This window comes from Cibotium barometz, chromosome 13 (assembly GCF_041138505.1).
Source record: "Cibotium barometz isolate CiBa-2024 chromosome 13, ASM4113850v1, whole genome shotgun sequence".
Lineage (NCBI taxonomy): Eukaryota > Viridiplantae > Streptophyta > Polypodiopsida > Cyatheales > Cibotiaceae > Cibotium > Cibotium barometz.
The window spans coordinates 8,946,722-8,968,719 of NC_141058.1; the positions used below are offsets into that span (position 1 = coordinate 8,946,722).

Below are 21,998 nucleotides of genomic sequence, written 5' to 3' on the forward strand. Positions count from 1 at the left end.
TTCTGGTCTACTGTACGGAGCAGGTACAGTCGACTGTACGACGACTGTACGGAACAGGTACACGCAGCAAATGCAATACGGAAACTGCAGTCGACTGGTTGACTTCAGATATGCGCAGCAGGTACAGTCGACAGGTACTGAACTGTGCAGGGCGAGCAGGTACACAGCAAGTGTAGGTCGCCTTCACGAACAGCTGTACGACTGTCTGCGCAGGACTGTACTGCTGTCTGCGCTGCAGCTGATGGCGAGGACCAGCACGTACAGGGCAGGCACAGTGTACGGAACAGGGCAGTAGCCTGTACGGAGTTGTGTAGCTGTCGGCGAACTATACGCACAGCCCTACAGTCAACTTGTACCTGAAAAAATCACAGTTGTGGTAAGCTTTACAAGTTTTGAAATTTGGGCATTTTTCTCTGTGAAAATTTTCTGGCAGATACAGGCAGATTTTCTTGCAAAAGAAATCTCTACAGGTTTCTTGCAAGGTTTTGGATGCAGTAACTTTAGGCATTTTGGCACTGTGTAAGCCATTTTTGCTGCGAGTACAGTTGCTTTCAGGGTTCTTGCTATTGGGTTTCTTGATACACAGGTACAACATTGTGCATTGGCATAATGGCAAATCAACAGCAGAGTGATGTATTCACGTATTTGTCTAAGGAAGACAAGTTGGACGGCATGAACTACTCCTTGTGGAGTTTTATGCTGAGAAATGTGCTCGTGGCAAAAGGTCTTTGGGATTTTGTTAGTGGTGATGAACCACGTCCAGGTCCATTGGCTCCAAAGACTCCTCCCCAAGGGGGTGCTCGTGGACGAGGACAACAGGTACAGGCACCAGGTCAGCCATTGCCTGTTCAAAGAACAAATGCTCAGAAGACATGGGATGCCAGAGATGCACAAGCCTTGTCACTCATTGCATTGTCAGTACAGAGGTCTATTATACCTCATATTCGTTCAGCTGGCTCTTCACGGAATGCATGGGTGACTTTGGGGCAGATGTATGCTGCTCGTAATGAAGCTCGGATCTCGTTTTTGAAAAGAGAGCTGGAAAAACAAAAAATGCATGAAGGAGATGATATGTCTAGTCACTTGAACAAGCTGCAGGATTTGAGAGAGCAACTCATCAATGTGGATGAGATTATTTCTGAGACACAGCTTGTCTCCACCATCCTGAACTCTTTGCCAAGATCTTACTTGGCCTTTCATACCTCTTTGAACCTCAGCATGAGGAATGCTGTTGAACCCCTTAAGTATCAGGAACTTGTTGCTCTCTTGCTACAAGAAGAGCAAATCAGGAAGAATATGAATATGAACACAAGTGCTGAACAAGCATTTACTCTACAGGTCAAAAAGGGAAAGGCAAATCTCAGCCAAAGAGTTCAAATCAGAATTCAGGTGATGGTGGTTCATCTCAGGATACCAAGAAAGGTGATGGACAGCCCAAGAAGAAGAGCAAATGCCATTACTGTAAGAAGCCAAGTCACTACATCACAGAGTGTAGAAAAAGGATTGCCAAAGAGAAGGCAAAGGAATCTGGGATGTCTGTAAATGATGCCTCTAAAGCTCCTCTAGAGACTGCTTCTTTTGTTGAGGACAGGGATTACTGTTTCTATACATGCAGCTATGATGCCTCTTGGTCTTCACAGGCACTCACTATGACAAAGCATGCATGTACTTGGTATTTTGATAGTGGTGCTTCAAAGCATATCACATCTCGTAGGGATTTGTTTTGTCATGTAGGCCCTACCCCTGTTGGCAAAACTGTTCAGTGTGCCAATAATGCTTCATATCCAGTTCGTGGCATTGGGGAGATTCAGCTCACAGCCATTGATGGCTCTATTCTTCGCCTTACAGATGCCTTATATGTACCAGGGATAAAGAAGAATTTGTTGTCCATTTCTTCCTTAGCACACTGTGGTATGCAAGTCCACTTTGATGATGACAAATGCATGGTCAGAGACAAAGCTAATGCTTTGACCTTGATACTTACTGGTACATTATGTCATGGACTTTATCAGTTGGATGCATTTCAGCCAGTGGATCAGTCTGCTTATAATGCATTCACTCTTACTCCAGCTATGGTTGATGCGGAGTTATGGCATGCTCGCATGGGGCATGTAAATTTTGGTAGTCTTATGCTTATGCAGCGACATAACATGTTCACAGACCTACCTCTTATGGAGAAGCCTCCAGATCACATTTGTGAAGGATGTATTTGGGAAAAATGCATCGGTTTTCCTTCCCACGTGATCAGGCTCTACGAGCAACTGCAAAGTTGCAAGTTATACACAGTGATCTTTGTGGTCCCATGCTGACGAAGTCATTAGGAGGTTGCTTCTATTTTGCTACATTCATTGATGACTTCTCTCGTATATGCTGGGTCTATCCGTTGACACAGAAATCACAGGTATATTATGCATTTTTGGCCTTTGTAGCACTTGCTGAAACAGAGTCAAGAAGCAAGGTTAAGACTCTCCGTTCTGACCGAGGGGGGGAGTATATGTCACACATGTTGAATTTCTTTCTTGAGAGTAGAGGTATCAAACATCAGTATACTACTCCTTATACTCCACAGCAGAATGGGGTTGCAGAAAGGAAGAATCGGTCACTCATGGAGATGGCCAGATGTATGTTAAAGGCAAAGAAGCTACCACATATCTTTTGGGTGGAAGCTGTTATGTGTGCTTGTCATATTTGTCCCACAAAGGCATTGGTTTCCATTACTCCTTTTAAGGCTTGGCATGGCCGCAAGCCTTCGGTATCACATTTTCGTACTTTTGGGTGTCTTGCATATGCACACATACCCAAAGAGTTGAGGAGGAAGTTGGATGATAAAACCACAAAATGCATTTTTGTTGGGTATAGCCGTGAGAGCAAGGGCTACCGGTTATATGACCCACTATCCAAGAAGATATTCACTAGTCGGGATGTCATTTTTTATGAAAAATCAGAAATATCCATGACTGGTTATGATGCAAATCAGGCTGAAAATGATGTGTTTGAAGGTCTACTACCTATGGAGTTTCATTCCACAGTTGGTGATCCAACTCATGAGGGTACAGGACAGCCAGCCAATCATGAAGGTGGTGCAGAAATTCAGCAGCAAATTGAGCCAGAAGTTGAGCCAAATATGGGGCAGCAAGCACCACAGGTCAGACACATACCTAGATGGTATTTGAGGACATTACAGGACAGCCATCTAGAGGGTCCTCTTGCTAGTCGTACTCGTAGGGAGACAAGGACCAATGAGCATGCACACATCATGGATTTGAATATGGTTATGGCAGCCAGTTTACAGGATGATGATGAGCCTGATTCATTTGTGGATGCACGAGACAATGTGCATTGGAATAAAGCCATGCAGGAGGAGCTTGATTCTATTAAAAGGAATCAAACATGGGATTTGGTTGATCTGCCCAAAGGCAAGAAAGCCATTGGTACTAAGAGGGTCTATAAGTTGAAAAGACATGCAGATGGATCCATTGACAGGTACAAAGCCCGTCTAGTTGCAAAGGGCTATGCACAGAAGAAGGGCATTGATTATGAGGAGACATTTGCTCCTACATCCCGTATGTCGACACTTAGGTGTGTCATTGCATTGGCTGCACATCGTGGTTGGGTTGTTCACCAGTTGGACATCAAGACTGCTTTCCTACATGGGGACCTCGAGGAGGAAGTTTATGTATATCAGCCCATAGGTTTTGCAGAACATGGTCATGAAGGGAAAGTATGCAGGCTGAAGAAGGCCTTGTATGGTTTGAAACAAGCTCCACGAGCTTGGTATGCAAAGATAGATGCTTTCCTACTCACTCAAGGCTTTGTGAACAGTCCATCAGAAGCCACTTTGTATGTAAAGAAAGAAGAGAAAGATCTGCTGGTCATCAGTCTTTATGTAGATGATCTTTTGCTCATGGGATCAAATGATGACAAAATTGCAGCTTTTAAAGAGACACTACAACAGACATTTGACATGTCTGATTTGGGGCTCGTACACTACTATTTGGGCATACAGTTTGTGCAGGATAACAGAGGCATTGGGTTGTTACAATCTCGGTATGTTGCTTAACTTCTGGAGAAGTTTAAATTTCAGGATTGCAAGCCTATTAGCACTCCTATGGAGCCTGGGATGAAACTGTCACTACAAGATGACAATATTTCCTTTGATGCCACTACATATGCTCAGGCTGTTGGGTGCCTTATTTACTTGTGTACTACACGGCCAGATATTCAGTATGCCGTATCTCAGTTGAGCAGATTCATGCACAGCCCGCGATTGTCACATTGGCAAGCTGTGAAGCGTGTATTCCGGTATTTGCAGGGTACTTTGTCTCTTGGATTGCTTTATCCTGAGGGGGGTGACATGCAGTTATATGCTTACAGCGATTCAAATTGGGCTGGTGATTTTGATACCAGACATTCCACTAGTGGAAATTGTTTCTTTCTTGGCTCTTCATGTATTTCTTGGCTAAGCAAGAAACAGACCACAGTGGCCACTTCGTCTTGTGAGGCAGAGTACAGAGCAGCCTACACTACTACTGTTGAGTGTGTCTGGCTGCGTCGTCTCATGACTGATATGGATATTTCAGTGGAGGAGCCTACACCTATCTATCTATACTGATAATCAGAGTGCCATTGCTGTGGCCACGAATCCTGTGTTTCATGCTCGCACGAAACACATTGAGATTCACTATCATTTTGTTCGGGAGAGACTCCAGGCAGGTGATATCAGTCTGATCTACTGTCCTACAGATCAGAATGTGGCAGACATCTTCACCAAGGCATTACCACGTCCGAAATTCGAAGCATTCCGCACTGCTTTGAATTTGTTTCCTTTTGGTGGATGATGTACAGTGATCACATATCACTCCAGGGGCGTTTGTTGGGTTTTATGCTGTGTATGCATCCAAAGGAGTGCTAGTGATCATCAGTAGATTACTGGGGCACTTTTTACTTCAGTTAGTGGAGGTTTTTTCTCCCAGTTTAGCTTAGTTTCACTTATAATAGTTTATAAGTGATTTGGTCCACCTGGCACACTTTATGGCCGGACATGTGAACACGTCTTTTAGGTCACTTCATTATGTGGCCATTGTACTTCACTTTATCATAACTGAATACAAGAGCTAGTCATGTTCTCTCTCTCTGCCTCTCACGTTTCTGTTGGAAGTACCTCCAAACCCTAACCCTAACTGTTCAGGACCTTCAAGGATGTGACCGATAGTAAAGCATCCCAAAATTTCTTGTTATATTCTTCCATATTGCTACAATCTCTGGAATCTAATCGATGCCAAGTTGTTATAACATCCACCTCAAAAGTTAGTGTCAACCATAAAGAAGAGAAGATTTGCTTGAACTCCACCGCAAGTGCTAGGTGCTATTCCCTGATGAAGAAGTGTCGACCACCATTGAAGAGCATTTCTCTTTATTAGGAAAGAAGCTACCTTCCGTACCTTAGATGGCTCTGTGAAGTTACCACCATAAAATGCTGCATCAAACTGTTGAATGAAGGTGAGAGCCTTCAAACGATCCTTTGCACCACTAAAAGTATCAAACTTTACTGCAGCACCACCTTCTTTATAATCTTTAGGCTTCTCACCCGGAACAAGATTATCATAGGGATGTGGTTTGAGAAAAGAGTTGCCCACAACATTAGATCCCATGCCCATCATACCACCTCCCATACCAGGCATACCAAAAGCACTTCCGCCACCACCACCATAAGTTCCATATATACCTCCTGGCATACCTCCATACATACCTCCATGCATACCTGGCTATATACCATAGCTCCCAGTCATGCCCATGTTGGGTACACCCGTCATGGAATGAAAGACAGAGCCTCCACCAAAGTAACCAGGATGAGAAGTATTAAAAGAGTTTCCATGGGTAGGTGGGGGAAAAGAAGAAGAACAATCGGGGTATGGCTGAAAATTTGGGTAGATGGGAGCTGAATGTTGAGGCTTAGCTTTCTTCTCAGACCCCTGCTTCCGTGGTTTAGAATCGGTTTCGAAGTTTTGTGGAAAACGTGAATCCTTCGCGAGTTCCATTAATCTCTCCATCAAACTTTGCATCTTTGCTTCATAGGTGGCATCATCATCTTCAAATTCTGGCATATCAGGAGGTAATTCTTTCTCGCTTTCCTCATCTTCATTGAAGTAGTCATCCTCTTCCGAAGATAAATCCTTCATCTCCGCACTAGTTCCAGCCATAGAATAAAATGTGTCGACCACAGGCTTGCCCCTTGAAAAAGTTGACGATGAATCCTGGCAATGGAACCTTGAAACCAGCCTTCAAAAACTTGACGGGCGGTGAGCACACTTAATCACACTAAAAACTCTTTATGAACTGGAATATTAAATTTGGAGGAAGAAGAAAAAGAATAAGTGAAGCTCGAGTGCTCCTCCACAAAAGACCAATTGGCCCCAAAGCGTGGCGCCCCCACAGGTATTTATTTATCACTCGAGGTCAGCGTAGCCCTAGTACATTTCCTGAGAAGATGCCTCCTTGCTTCACGTGGAGGAGATCTTCTCAAACTTTCACCCAATTTGTGTTGTGTGGAAACCAGAGCCTTGGCCCCCTATTTATACAAGTTTGGGGATGAAAAGCTATTCCTTTCCCCCTTAAAGAAAAATCTATTACAAGTGCTTTTCCCAAAAAGAAAGAACTCTTCGAATAGCTTTTCCTCTCTCATTCTTTTTATAAAAAGATAAAAATAAAAAAAATACACATGACAATTATTGATTTTCGAAAATCCCAGGCTACTTTTCCTTTTACGTCTTTTTGGGCTGCCCGGCATTTTCTTCCGCGCTTTTCCTTTCGCCGGCTCGCCCTCGCTCTGCTGCCCATCGCTTCGCCTCTCTTTCTCTTGTTTGTGTGCACCCGTAGGCTTGCTTGCTACAGGCCGCCCATGGCACGCCGGCGGCCATCCACTACCTGTGCAGTCAGCTGCCTACGTGGCAGCGCCTGTAGCCAGCCGCCACTCAACTCTAGCACACTTGCGCCATGTTAGCTGAAGTCCACGTGCGCCACATCAGCGCTGTACTGTGTGTCAGCTGCCACATCACCTGCACCTCTGCCATGTGGCAGTGCCACGTCAGCTGCTGACTGGGCTGACCCACAAGATGCCTCAGCTGCTGCTCCTGCAACAAGTTAAGAGAAAGACCAAAAACATGCACATGAACAAACATATGATCATGCACACACATGAACACACACACACCAAACATGTATCTGCATCCACACATGTGTATAAACTTACACATGCATAGACAGGATTAAACATGATCAGTGAATGCTAAACATGATTAACCATAATCACAATGCTTAAGAAAAAGAGGTAAAATACTCAGTCCTGTAACAAAAAGAATTAACACAATATCAACGGGCTACAACTTGCACGAAAACTTTACAATGTGAAATTTGCATGTCCGCTAATACAGCATAAAGATATACCTAGACGAATCCAAGAACATGCCCAAATTCACCTTATAAGAAAGTGCAATTTATAACCTCATAGTAGTCATCCACAAAACAATAAACCATCAATTCCATCATGCATAGTATGGACTAGATACTATGACATCGTCATCAGTGCCCAATAGTGGGAACTTGGTATCAATATATGCTCCCACACACACACCCCACACGCACACACAGCATACGATCATACAAATGTCTGTGTACTGAGTTTCTGTCAAAGCTCCAAAGATACATGCCAAACTCAGCCATAATGAGGTGAGTAACTGGTATACGCCACTAAAGAATTCTATAGAGACTAAAGCAAAGAATTTGATGGGTGCCTTAAATACTGTACAGCAATCACGGGCACTTAGTAGACCAAGAGAGTCATCTAGCAACGGGTCTATTGTGAGACCTTGGTCAAGTAGGTTGAGGCAGAATATTAGGAATTCTAATATATCATGTGGTGGTACTACGGGCGCTGAAAATTCAACTAGTTCACATGTATCATGCAAGAGAAAAGAAAAGGTGGATCGACCTTTTATAATGCCTAATATCTCAGCAGGTCACTCCTTTGTTGATGGAGATAGTAACTCGGTACATAGCATTGACGAGGAGTTAGGGATCCCGACTATTATTACACCTAGTGTACAAAGAACCAAAGCAGTGTTGAGAACACTTGGCAGTGATCCACGTGTACGTAGATCTACTAGAGTCAAATATCCAATGGACAGGTTGAGATATGATAGGTAGACAGCACATCATTATGGACATATGGTTAGAGCTATACAAGAGGTAGAATCCGCATGTTTTGAGGAGGCACGTGGACATAAGCATTGGAAAGATGCCATGGATGAAGAGATGGTTGCTTTAGATGCTAATGAGACATGGGATTTGGTGCCATCGGATGTAAATGGGCCTTCAAAATGAAGCACAATTCAAATGGATCTGTTAGCATGTTAGCAGGTACCAAGCAAGATTAGTTGCCAAGGGATATTCACAAACATATGGCATTAATTATGAGGAGACATGTCTAGTTGCGAGGATGGCAACCGTGAGTGCAGTCATTGCTATGGTTGCAACTAAGGAATGGGCCTTAGATCAAATGGATGTAAAGAATGTGTTTTTACATATTAACTTAGAGAAGAAAGTTTACATGATGCAACCATCAAGATATCAAGACATAGACACCCAGATTTTGTTTGTAGGTTGTGCAAAGTCTTGTATGGCTTGAAGCAAGCACCTAGAGTATGATCAGACAAGATAAGTCATCAACATAGATGACCATTAACACAATCTCCTTGTTAGTCTTTCTCACATAAAGTGGGAAATCAACATTGGATATCTGAAATCCAATAGTATAAGATACTCCTCTGATTATCACAAATGACAGTGATAATGACATTCATGAGATAAAGATACTTCTTAAGAAGAAAGTTGAAATGAAAGATTTAAGTGAGCTATGATACTTCCTGGGTATAGAGGTGATTAGATCACGTGATGGGATTTGGCTTTTGCAGAGGCGGTATGCTTTGGACATAATGTCCAAGTATGGGATGCATAGTCGTAAGGTACGTACAACACGTATGATATAGTAAGTTTAAGGTACGAGTTTCAGAAGACCCGAATTTTCCAAGTACGTTAGCTACATTTAAGGTACGTTCGAAAAAAAACACATGAAAATATAAATATTTTCATACTTTTAAATTTAGGAGTCTAGACAAAGATGTCAACAATAAAATTTTCATTGAAAACAAAACTACAATGACCATACAAAGAGCATAAGCCTCAAAAGAAGGTGCAACTCACGAGATTAGGTAATAGAAAGTTCATAGTACAAAAATATTTAGGGGATGAAAGGCCTACGGCTAGAGCCTAGAAGACTTGAGTGCTTGAGAGAGACTTGAGAGAGAGTGCTTTAAGGCTTGAGTACTAGAGCCTAGAAGACTTAATGCAAAAGCACCGGGTGGAGGGGTGGGGGGCGGGGGGCGCGCTTATAAAGAGCTAGGACCATGGCTCCAAATCCCATGGGCAAGCCAAGTTCCAACAGCCATAAACGGCTGAAAGAACACTAAAAAAGAAAAGGTCAAAATGCCCAACACGGTCCAAAACGGTCAACAGTCATAAACAGCTGAAAAACAATTTTTAAAAAACAGTTAGAATGCCCAACGGTCACACACACACACACAACAACAACAACAACAACAACAAAACGTACCGGTATGGTATGGTCCATACGATACGGACCGTACAATACCGTACGGACCGGGACTCCCGATACAAGGACGGGAAATAACCATGATAGGATGATAGGGTGTAAGCCAATCTCACTACCATTGGAGCAGAACACGAGGTTGTCTTACAGTATAGGTGATCTCTTGGAGGACCCTACTATGTAGGGATGCATAGTTGGTAGTTTGCTTTACATGACTATCACCGGACCAGATTTGAGCTATGCGGTTGAATTGGTGATCTAGTTTATGCAGGCCCCTAAGGAAGCCACATTTAGTACAGCTACATGGATATTTAGGTATGGAGTAGAGGTACGGGTACATGGGTACACAAATGCAAATTGGACTAGTAGTGTCTCAGACACAAGATCTACTAGCGGCTTTATGTTCTCTTTTGAGAGTGTTGTTATTAGCTAGAGCCAACGGTTGCTTTGTCGAATACAGAGGTCAAGTACACGGGCGCTACTATGGCAACATGTGAGGTAGCTTGGTTGTAAAAGCTACTTGCAGATATAGGTGAGCCCATGGATAGGGCAATTGTTATTGTGATAAGATGTGGAGTATACAATTGGCCAGTAACCTAGTGTATCATGCTAGGGTGAAGCACCTTGAGGTGCATTATCATTTTGTGAGGGAGAAGGTTCTGGCAGGTGATGTGGATTTGGTTTATGTCAGCACAGAAAATCACGTGGCTCACATCTTCACGAAGACATTGGGTACAAAGAAGCTTCGTAGATTTAGAAGTTTACAAGGTATGGAGTTGAGCTCGAGAGGGAGCTCAACTAGTGTGGATATAGATAATAGGCCAAGATGACACCTCTACACTTATTCCACAAGCATGGTTGGTGAGACTATGGTTGATATGCTACCCATGGTTTGCACGTTGTATGTGACAACCACTTTGATTTACTAGAGTTATGACATAGTATAGCGCCAACTCATATAGTCGGGTTCACACTATGGACCAAATGTCTCTTACACGTTCAATTGTTATGGGAAGCAAGTTCATGGTCATATGTAGCCCTTTTGAGCTGATAATTGGTGACCATGCTTGACTTCTGCCCTTTACTCAATGGACACCAAAATAGTGGCACATTCAACTGAGTAATCTAGTCTAATCCACTTGCACGCCATAAGAAGCTGATGTGATCTATAACCATAGCCTCAGCTTTGCTTCCGCATGCTCCAATTAAGGTAGACTCCAATCGCAAGGATCACAACAAATTAAGTTCTGATTCCATTTAAACACTAGAGGTCTGGTGGGTGGACATAATTGAAGATAAAAACAAACATATGAGAAGAAACAACTTACTCAAGAGTTCAACACAGCACTAGACAGCTCGGATGTATGTATTATTGATGGGCTGGTACATGCAACATATAAAAAGAATCTATTCTTGGAAACCTTAATATACCTTAATAGGAGGAACATGAACAATGCTGTGAAGAGAAGCTTGCTCTGATTCAGCATTGAAAATGTCAACGAGTCCAAATACCGATAGCCGAGCTGCAAGAGAGTATTTTGGAGAGCATACAATGCTGCAGGAAGTCCAGATGCTATCAAGGCACCGGAAAGGGTCCAATCTTTGCCAAGCGTCCACAACGTACCATCCCAAGCCATAAAAATCATTGCGAACCCAACCTGCACAAAGTCCCCCTCCACATTCAAAAGTTCTTCCATCCTCGGTGAAATTTTTTGAAAAAAATATTTGAAGCTATGTACAGGAAAAAGTGTTATCACAGGCAAGCCTTGCAAGTGAACACCATGGGTGAAATACTTTACCTTGGCCCATTCACATGTGATAACGGCTGAGCTGACTATAACCTGTTTCCTGCAAGTTACATAACAAAATGAGTGAAAGATGCAACATGAACTGGCATTAAGGTCAGCAATTCAACGTAAGCCAGTTAATGTCTAGTCCTAAAGCTTTACCCCATGCATCTCTTGGGGAATCGACACAAAAGTGTTTATTATGTTGAAGTTGAAGCAAACTAAACTATACTGCATCATTTAACCACTTCCCTCTTCTTTTCGTTCCCATCCTTTCCCTTTCACCTTGCTTCAAGAATTCCTTTCATTACCCAACTCAAGTCCAGACAAGGGCTATGTACACGTCAGGCAGGAATACTCAGATTTCAACACTTTGGATGAGGGCTATGTGGCTTTCACCTCTTCAGCCTTGCGGAATTACTGTTATATTCAAGCCTTAGGCTCCTCTTCTGACATGGGAAACAATCAAGAAGGTGATGCACAAAAATGACTAAAAAAACAATGCATTGAAAAGTCATGGTATGTCGTTAAAGATATCACAAAAAAAAAGACCACTCATAGTCAAATTCAAAGATGCAACAGCCTGCTCAGTAATATTTAAGAAGAGACCAACAATATAGATCACCATATACATGTGTGTCTAGTCAAGTAAATGGATCAAGTTATGTGGCTATGCTAATCACAGATATGACTTCTCCTGAAGAGGTTAGTGTCACACCTGAAGCGGTGGAATAGGTTGGTGATAGTGGTGCTTTTACCCACATGACCAATCAAGCCCATATCTTGGAGGACTACCAGACTCTCTCTTCTTCACATGATGTTCTGCATGTACCACGAATTTCCAAAAATCTGTTTTCAATATACAAAGCTTCTCAGAAGGGACTTGATGTGTACTTTGATGGTGAGGTCATTTAAGTAATCAACAGGAAGACTCTCTCAGTTGTTGCCAATGGAGTCCATAGTACAAGATCACTAATTTTTCTTCCCAGATCCCTCACACTAATTCCCATATTCATCAGCTTTTCTCACCCATGTTGGCTTTGGTTTCTGAGGCAGATACTTCTCTGTGGCATTCTCCCTTCGATCATGTACCCATTGCTGCCTTACAGAAGTTCAATTCTAAGCAAGTTGTCAATGCACTACCTCAGCTCAGGTCTCTCACATCTGCTCATCCTGCATGATGGGCAAGCATGATCGAGATGCATTTCCACAGGAGGCCACTCATCAAGCAACCCGAAGATTGGAGCTTATACATGCTGATCTTGCAAGACCTATGGAGGTTGAGTCTCTTGGCGGGGCTCGATATTCTCTTCTTCTTGTGGATGATTTCACTCGCAAAGTCTGAGTATGTTTTCTGGCTCGCAAGTCAGATGCTTTTGCCAGTTTCAAGACTTGGATCGTGATGGTGGAAAATCAGTCTGGGGATAGAGTTTCATTCCTCTGAACTGATAATGGTGGCGAGTTTGTACCATTTGATGACTTCCTTGCTTCGAAGGGCATTCACCGACAGACTATAGTTCCTTACACTCCTCAACAGAATGGAGTTGTGGAACGAAAGAACCGGACCGTCAAAGAGATGGCTCGTGCTTTGTTGCATCATGCAGGTCTCCCTGCTGCTTTCTGGGGTGAGGCTGTGGCTACCTCAGTTTATCTCATTAACCGCCCTCTCACAAAAGCGTTTGGGGGGATGACTCCGGAGGAGGCCTTTACAGGACACAAGCCTTCTGTATCTCATCTTCGTGTTTTCGGTTGTGTTACTTATGTACATGTTCCAAATAAGAAAAGGACCACACTCGCACCGAAGTCAAAGAGGATGATCTTCACAGGCTACAGTCTCAGATCCAAAGGGTACCGCTCTTGGGACCCGGAGGTTGATGACATCATCATTTCCGCTTGTTTGGCATTGATTCCTCTCCACCTGATGCATCTTCCGACTTTCTAGATGATCCATTCCCAACAGATGCTAGTAATCTTTTACCTCTTCCACGTCCAGCTCCTCCTCCTCCCCCTCCTACAATCTCGGTGCCATCTGCTCCTCCTTAGTCACCCGTTCCCGTTGCATCGGCTTCTGCAGCTCCCAATCCCTCTACGAGCCCTACTTTGACTCCGAGGTTACCCTCACCAGTGCTTACCTCATCACCACTTCCAGCAGCATCGAATGAGTCCTCTACTGCAACTGCAGCTGGATCTTCTCCTTCACGCTTTGAGAGGAAGGTTGGCCTACCTCAGTGGGTTCAGCAACACTTTAGAGATTCTAGTCTCACTGATACACAGCTCCATAACCAAATCTCTATCACCACCCCTGGACCTCGCCGTTCATTTCGGGCTTCCACATCTCATCACATAGTGAATTATGCTCGCATGAGTTCTCTCCAGCAGATTGATGAGCCTGAGAGTACAGAGGAGCCTCTTTCACAGCCGCAATGGCAGCAAGCCATGGAAGCAGAGATGGCCTCTATTGAGAGGAATAACACTTGGTCTTTGGTACCACGACCTTTACATCGTTTTGTTATTAGTGTCAAATGGATTTTTAAAGTTAAGTTTCATGCAGATGGTACTTTGGACAAGTACAAAGCCCGCCTTGCTGCACGAGGATACGCTCAGAAGGCAAGTGAAGACTTTGATGAGACATTTGCTCCTACAGCCAGGTATACCACCATCAGGATTATTTTGGCTCTGGCTACACACTTCAGATGGCCCGTGTTCCAGATGGATGTCAAATCAACTTTTCTGAATGGAGATTTAGAGGAGGAAGTTTATGTTGAGCAGCCTCCTGGTTTTGTGATTCAGGGATAGGACACCCATGTTTATCTTCGGCAAAAGGCTCTTTATGGTCTAGAACAAGCACCCTGTCCCTGGTATCAGAAGATTGATGCCTTCTCGTTATCTCTTGGCTTTGAGAGGACATATGCTGACAGCAATCTCTATGTGCTTCTTTCTGATGGAGATATTTGTATCATTGTTTTGTATGTTGATGACCTCATTCTTTCTAGCTCAAATACAACGTTGGTCACACAGGTTCAGTCCAAGCTTTCAGAGACATTTGAGATGACTGATCTAGGCCTTTTACATTATTTTCATGGGTTGGAGGTTTGGCAGAAAGATGATTGTATCTTCATTTCTCAATAGAAGTATGTGAGGAAGCTGCTCACACTTTATGGGTTGTCAAATTGTACACCTCTCTCTTGTCCCATGGATCCCAATGCCAAGTTATCCGAGGAGGATGATACACCCTTGGTGGATTCCACAGAGTACCGCCAGATTGTTGGCTCATTGCTTTACCTTGCCAACACCCGTCCAAACATCTCCTATGCTATGAGTGTCGTCAGCCAGCTCTCATCAGCTGCTCAAGGGTCTCATTGGCAAGCAGCTTTGAGAGTTCTTCGTTATCTTCGGGGTACTTCAGATTATGGCATCACCTACTCTTGTGGTGCTGCTTTGGTTGGCTTCACAGATTGTGATTAGGCAGGCTGAATTGATACTCGGAGGTCTACATCTGGATATTGCTTCATGCTTGGTTCTCGATTGGTTTCTTGGAAGTCTCAAAAGCAAAGGACTGTTTTTGCTTCTTCCACCGAGGCTGAGTATAAATCCTACCTTCTCTCCTCCATTGAGGCACTTTTGATTCATCAGATTCTGGAGCATTTGTGCTATGCCGACACTTCCCGGTTTACTATTTTCTCGGATTCAGAGAGTGCTATTTCTCTAGCACAGAATCTTGTGATACGGGGACGATTCAAGCATATTGAAGTGCATTATCATTTTGTACGTGACTAGATCGAGTTGGGCCTTCTTCAACTGGCCTATTGTTCTACCAAGGACAATGTGGTTGCTCTCTTCACCAAACCACTTCCAAGAGCTACTATGGAGCTGTTACTTCAGCGTGCTGGTATTGGACCGCCCCTCTGGCGCTGAAGAGGAGGTGTTCGATTATATCATCTCCAGAGGGTCTACATCACCTTCTTTTATGCTTGTATTGGCCATTTATGAGGTCCTGCATTGCCACACCTTAGCAGAGATTATGCAACATTTTTCTACCATTTTTTGGTATTTTTAGGCATTTTTGGGGCATTTTATGCTACTGTCTTGCTGTCCGCCTCTGCTACAATTGGCCGACCAGCACCCTGGGGTAATATGTAAGGGTTGACTCCATTTCTCATCGAAGTAATCGACAGGAAGACTCTCTCGGTTGTTGCCAGTGGAGTCCATGATGGGGGTCTCTACAAGATCACTAATTTTTCTTCCCAAATCCCTCACACTAATTCCCATATTCATCAGCTTTTCTCACCCGTGTTGGCTTTGGTTTCTGAGGCAGATACTTCTCTGTGGCATTCTCCCTTCGATCATGTACCCATTGCTGCCTTACAGAAGTTCCATTCTAAGCAAGTTGTCAAAGCACTACCTCAGCTCAGGTCTCTCACATCTGCTCATCCTGCATGATGGGCAAGCATGATCGAGATGCATTTCCACAGGAGGCCACTCATCAAGCAACCCGAAGTTTGGAGCTTATACATGCTGATCTTGCAAGACCTATGGAGGTTGAGTCTCTTGGCGGGGCTCGATATTTTCTTCTTCTTGTGGATGATTTCACTCGCAAAGTCTGCGTATGTTTTCTGGCTCGCAAGTCAGACCATGAGCTCTTGAGCGTGCTCAGCGTCTATGCGCCCAACCATGCTAGTGCCAGAGCAGAGTTCTGGACCCAGGTTACGAATGCATTGCCAGAGGCCGCACATTGGTGTGTCGGGGGAGACTTCAACATGCTTGAGGACCCGGCCGATAGGGTGGGAGGCAGTCATGTTACAGTGCACGGCACGGAGCTTGCAGCTTGGGAGCGATTTTGCATGTCACTGAGGATCACTGATGCATGGCAGCATGGGGCTTTGTCCCGCTCTCAGGACAGTCTTAGTTTCTCTCGGTCGGATCGCCGGCAAGGAGGGACTAATCTATCACGGATTGATCGCTTCTATGTGGGCGACGGGTTAGGGGAGCGAGGGGGCTCCATTGGCATTCTCGCTGGCACCTGTTTTTCAGACCATGCGCCAGTTATTTTGACACTTGAGGAGAGGACACAGGAGACCAGCTTGCAGTTGAGGATCCCAGAGAGGGTACTTACAGATCCTAGTCCCGCTAAGGACATTGAGAGGATCTGGCATGATAGTCAGAGCTCTGACCAGGATGCAGCAGGCCAGTGTGCCCAGGGACTCATCGGGCTTAGCTCTTTTCTGCACGCTGCAGCCTTGACACAGCTGGGAGAGACTCGCGAGCGGGAGCATCGGCTGAGACGCAGCCTTGCTTCGCTTCAGCGCCTTCAGGAGCAGCAGCCTGCATGTGAGTGGGTGGCGTCCCAGCTGAGCTAGGCCACCAGGAGGTTAGAGAGGCAGACGAGCAGAGACATGAGTTTTACTATCGTCGCCAGGCCTCTCAGTGGACGCAGCTTGGTGATAGAGTGACTAGGGAGTTTTTTGAGATTACTGGACCCCGCCATGCTCGAGCAGGAGTCCGTCAGCTTGGGAAACCGGACGGATCAGTAGCTACAGAGCCCGAGGAGATCAGAGCCATTGCCACTGGGTTCTATAGAGACCTGCTTTCAGCGGAGCCAGCCACTGAGGCTCGGGATGCTTGCAGACAGACTGTGTGGGCCCATGTGCAGAGGAGGGTCACAGATCGTATGCGTACAGTTCTGGGTGAGCCTCTTTCAGAGGTCGAGCTTGCTGAGGCCTTGAGGGTCCTTCCGCGCCATAGTTGCCCAGGGGAGGACGGATTGACGCCAGCCTTTTTTATGCGCTACTGGGACCTTTTGGGGCCAAGCCTCCGCAGGGGCTTTCAGTATGTTTTGGACACTGGGGTGATCCCACAGAGCTTTTCAAAGGGCTTGATCTTTCTTTTCCCCAAGGGGGAGGGAGTATCAGATGATATTCGGCATTGGAGACCTATTACGATCCTCAATACTGTCTACAAGGTCTTAGCAAAGGCCTTGAGTTTGAGGATCCAACCCTTCCTGGGGGAGTTGATTCATGCTACCCAGACAGGATTCGTCAAGGAGCGTAGTATCCTTGACAACATTTTCACCTTCTAGGAGGCGACGGCCCGAGCTAGATTTCTTGGTGAGGACTTGGTCGTGATGCTTCTCGATTTTGAGAAGGCATACGATAGAGTCGATTGGGGTTTCTTAGAGAACACTATGCTTCCCCTGGGCTTTGAGCCAGGTTGGATTAGAGGGGTGGCGGCTCTGTATTCCACAGCTCGTAGCCAGGTGTTGATTGCAGGAGGACGGGGGCCGAGTTTTGAGCTGACCAGATCAGTCCGTCAGGGGTGTCCTCTCGCCCCGTTTCTTTTTCTCTTCTTTGCTGAGGTTATGAGCATGTATTTGACGGCAGAGGAGGTTGGTTTGAGAGGACTCCAGCCTTCAGTCCGGGAGGAGGACCTACTCGATGCTGAGTTTGCTGATGACACGGGCTTATTTTTGCATGGCCAAGAGGCCAATCTTCAGCGGGCAGAGCAGTCGCTCCAGGTTTTTAGTGCAGCTTCGGGAGCATTGATCAATTGGCGCAAGACAGTGGCCTTTTGGATCAGTAGCGCTCCCACTCCGGCATGGAGCCCAGACCCGGGTTTTAGATGGATTCCTCCTGGCACAGCAGTGCGATATTTGGGATGCCAGATTGGACTAGATTTGTCACCTGAGCAGCAGATTGCCCCGCTTCTTCTAAGCATTCGGAAGAAGCTTTTGTATTGGAGTACAGCTCGGCTATCCTTGGCTGGGAGGGTGGTGGTGGCAAATCAGGTGCTTTTAGCGACCATGTGGTACATTACGTCTTGCTGGATCTTCTCGAGCTCTTGCATCAGCCAGGTACAGAGGCTGATCAGGAACTTTCTTTGGTCTGGGCAGGATGGTCAGCCAGCCCGGGCAAAGGTTGCTTGGGCAGTTATTACACTTCCGCTGGCCCAGGGAGGCTTGGGCATTATAGATCCAGTCGATCAGAGTCGAGCCTTATTGGGGAAGCTAATTGTTCAGGGGCTGCTTCCAGGCACTGAGCCTTGGAAAGAGCTTCTTTTGCAGCGGCTACAGGCTCGGGCTCCCCCAGCAGGGGGCACTTGGGCACCACAGATACAATGGATCTTCATAGAGATGAGGAGGACAAGCCTCAGTAGAGGATGGGAGGATAGATTTGCCTTGAGCATCTTGAGAGCTTGGGAGCTGCTGAGACCGGGGCTCTCTCAAAGACCTCCTTCTTGTGTTGAGGAGCGGGCCAGACAGCCGCTCATCTGGAGCCCAGCCGTTCGCACAGAGCAGGGTCATATGCTGGGTTCTCGGCCTCGTCTAGCCTGGGGACCATTGGCGGCGACAGGCCCAGCACGTAGTTTTGGAGACTGGCAGGCCTTCTGCAGTCTCCCAGAGGAGATCCAGGTGGAGAGGCTGAGTCACTTCAAAGGAGGGTTGATTATGAGGGATGACATTCAAGAGGCACTCACAGAGGAGTGGTTCACGCCTCTCGAGCTAGTGGCCCCACAGTGGATGGGAGCCTTTACACAGTTAGAGATCCTGACTGCTATCAGAGCTTGCACTGAGGATGGCGGATGCCTCTACTATGAGATTCAGGATGAGGGCAGACTTCAGCGAGTGGAGGTGGAGTCGCCTTTGGTTGCAGAGTGCATCTTTCAGAGGATACGGGTAGTGGCCGCCGCTTCTCGGAAGTGGCATATTGACCCACACCCTGCAGATGTGCTCCCTGATTGGCGCATATGGGCATATGCAGCGCGCCCCTTGGCCCGGCTCTAGTGGGACCCTGGTGAGTACGAGTGGCATGATCCTTATGCATCCCTTGAGGCCACAGAGATCACCTTTTTCCAGTATATTGTTCGGTTGGGGCGACATATTTTGACAGCAAGGAGGATGGTCTCTCCAGCTGCATCGGGGCACTGGCGGCTACAGGGACTATTACAGGAGTTCCTGGAGGATTTTTGGACCCGACTCTGGGCTAGTCGACACGCCCGCAAGATCTCGACTTTCTAGTGGCTGGTCGCCCACAGGGGCTCAGCAGTTGGCACCTAGCTTGTCTACAGCGGTCTCTCAGCGGCTTGCGTCCGATGCAGCCACCCTATGGAGACACAGAGACATTGCCTATGGGACTGTCCTCAGGCGCAACAGATTTGGCTGCGGATGCTGCGTATTCTGGCCCCCCTCTCTCCAGAGGGTATGTATACGTGGGGTGCCGCTGCTTGGTCGACTTCGTCAGGGCCTGCTATGGGCTATGAGACGGAGTAGGATAGCCAGGCCATCAGATTCATTAGGGGCCAGCCTCGCCTTGTTCCTTCACCGGATTTCTCGTCCGCCAGCTGGACACAGGAGAGGGATCTGCGATGGGAGCTCCTCGGCAGCATCACCATCTGGTTCACCTGGAGAGCCCGGTGTTTCAGGGCCTTTGAGGGGAGACTGGAGCCACCAGCAGAGACTGTTCGGGGGATTTGGCAGGAGTTGATCCACACCCTGCGAGAACAGTATGACCGCATCCGGGGCGACTCGGATGAGGCGATCTTGCGGCGCCAGGCTTTTCACACCACTTGGTGCAGCGGCCCCTTCTATACCCTGCACGCGGGGTCCCCCCGTTGGCACTACAGGCCACCTGTTTGGCTTTTCCCCCCTCCTATTGTATGATATAGCCACTCGGCTTCTTTGTACTGATACTTGTACTTTTCAGCACCTAGGGAGAGTCTCCCTGGCTGCCTTGTTTTGCTCTCTGCTCTGTTTTCTTATGAGCAGGAGAGGATCTTTTGTAGCCCTACGGGCGTTTTTATATAACTAATGAAAGGATCTTTTCTCGGGGGGGGGATGGGGAACTTGTGTTCGCCAAAAACAAAACCGTGCACCATTCCACATATGACACACATATGATATGACACACACATGCATTCGCAAGCAACATGGTCCTCAAGATGCTTTACCCACTCTAAGATAAGAGTCTAAGGGCTGCTCGCAAGCCTTATGCCCATGGCTATCTCGTAGGACCCACGAGTCACGACTGGTGATACATCATGAGCATATGAAAGCACTCAATGCATTCAAGCAATACATCCGCTATGTACTTCCCACATATGTCCCTCCTGATGCTTTACCCACTCCTCGTATGGACATCCCACAGGACCCACAACTAGTGGTACACCATGAACATAGTAAAGTACTTGATGTATCATACCAACATAAATGTCTCACACGACACAATCTGGAGTATACCTAACGTATTCTCAAGGGTACCAGAATACAATAATATCTCAGAAAGTGTACGAATACATGCACAAGTAGAGTTCGATCCATATATCCATGAACCAAACCAACTCTAGGACTGCTCGCAAGACTTATGCGCTCCATAAGAGTCTCAAAGTGTTAGCTCAGGTTGCCGCAGACTTTGAGCTCAACCAAACCATGCCATTCCAAAGGAGACTAGCTCCACGAAATAGCATCCATCTCAATATGCAATTGACCAACTCTGCGGTCAAGAAGAGCCAAAACCATATAACAAAGATCAATGTCCCAATCTTCCTCAGTCATACATTAGGTCCAAAGGCAAAACCATATCTATTAACCATAGGTGTAGACAGAGTTATCCATAGTTGCAGTTATAGTTCATGGTGCGGCCGACTATGAACCATATCCAACTTTACCATCTCATGTGACTAGTACACAATATCATCGAAGTCCCATAAGCAAATGTATTGTCAGCTGTTAGTACCGTTGGGTGAGACAAAAGCTACACCAAGGGACCTCTGGATGACATCTGAGCCTCTTTGTATCAAGGGAGCGGAGGTGCTACCCCCCTCTTGAGCATAGGCAATACTCCAGACCTATGCTCTGTTGAACCTGCATGAGCCATAGCAAGAGTCAGCTCCAACTCAAAGGCATCAAGATAAAGCTGCAATACTTGAAGTGAGTCACCCTCCATCCACTTCACATCCATCGGTGAATAGTTCTTGAACTTCACAAGATAGCAACGGGAAACTTTACCTTGTACCTTTCTTTCCTTGTGACCCTGTATCTGCTCAGGAATAAGACCCTCGTCAAGTTTCTCCACTTCCAACAACTGAGCCTCATCTCATACATCCTCAGGCACCCAAAACCTGCTTGCAGTCCACCCAAGTAGTAAGCACAAGTCCCTGATGAAGCATAGTAGACCACCACTCCTAAACATAGAAAGAAGCTGCCTTCCGAACCCATGAAGCCTCCGTGAAGATATCACCAATGACAAACTGTCGAAAGCCATAGCCTTTAACACATGTTTTGCACCATAACACTTCAACTGCTTCTTGTTCCTGGCCAACTATTTCTTGTCCTTGGTGTCTTTTCTCCTGAGCTTCATCTTTAGCTTTTTCTCTTCACCTCAAAAAGGCAAAGACACACAGTCCTCCACTGCCTCCTGCACTTCTTTATCACTTTCCACATGTTGAAGCTTTTGATGTGACTCCACGAGCTCGTTGTCACATGCACTCTGCACCATAGTGCATGGTGACAAGATGGCTCATCATCATCAGTGCAACATTGTACATTATTAGTACCT

At 46.0% G+C, this 21,998-nt stretch overlaps 1 protein-coding gene across 2 annotated transcripts in view; it reads right to left on the reverse strand.

Moving 5' to 3' along the window:
* Positions 1–21,998, reverse strand: part of LOC147632332 (Nucleotide-sugar transporter family protein) — a 145,063-nt gene that overhangs the window by 99,810 nt on the left and 23,255 nt on the right. For both annotated transcript variants that reach the window (XM_086807155.1, XM_086807156.1), the window contains exons 2-3: positions 11,464–11,512; positions 11,096–11,322 (exon numbers count right to left, since the gene is read on the reverse strand). In XM_086807155.1, the coding sequence (XP_086663281.1) occupies positions 11,096–11,322; positions 11,464–11,512 (276 nt within the window). The remainder of the gene's footprint in view (positions 1–11,095; positions 11,323–11,463; positions 11,513–21,998) is intronic.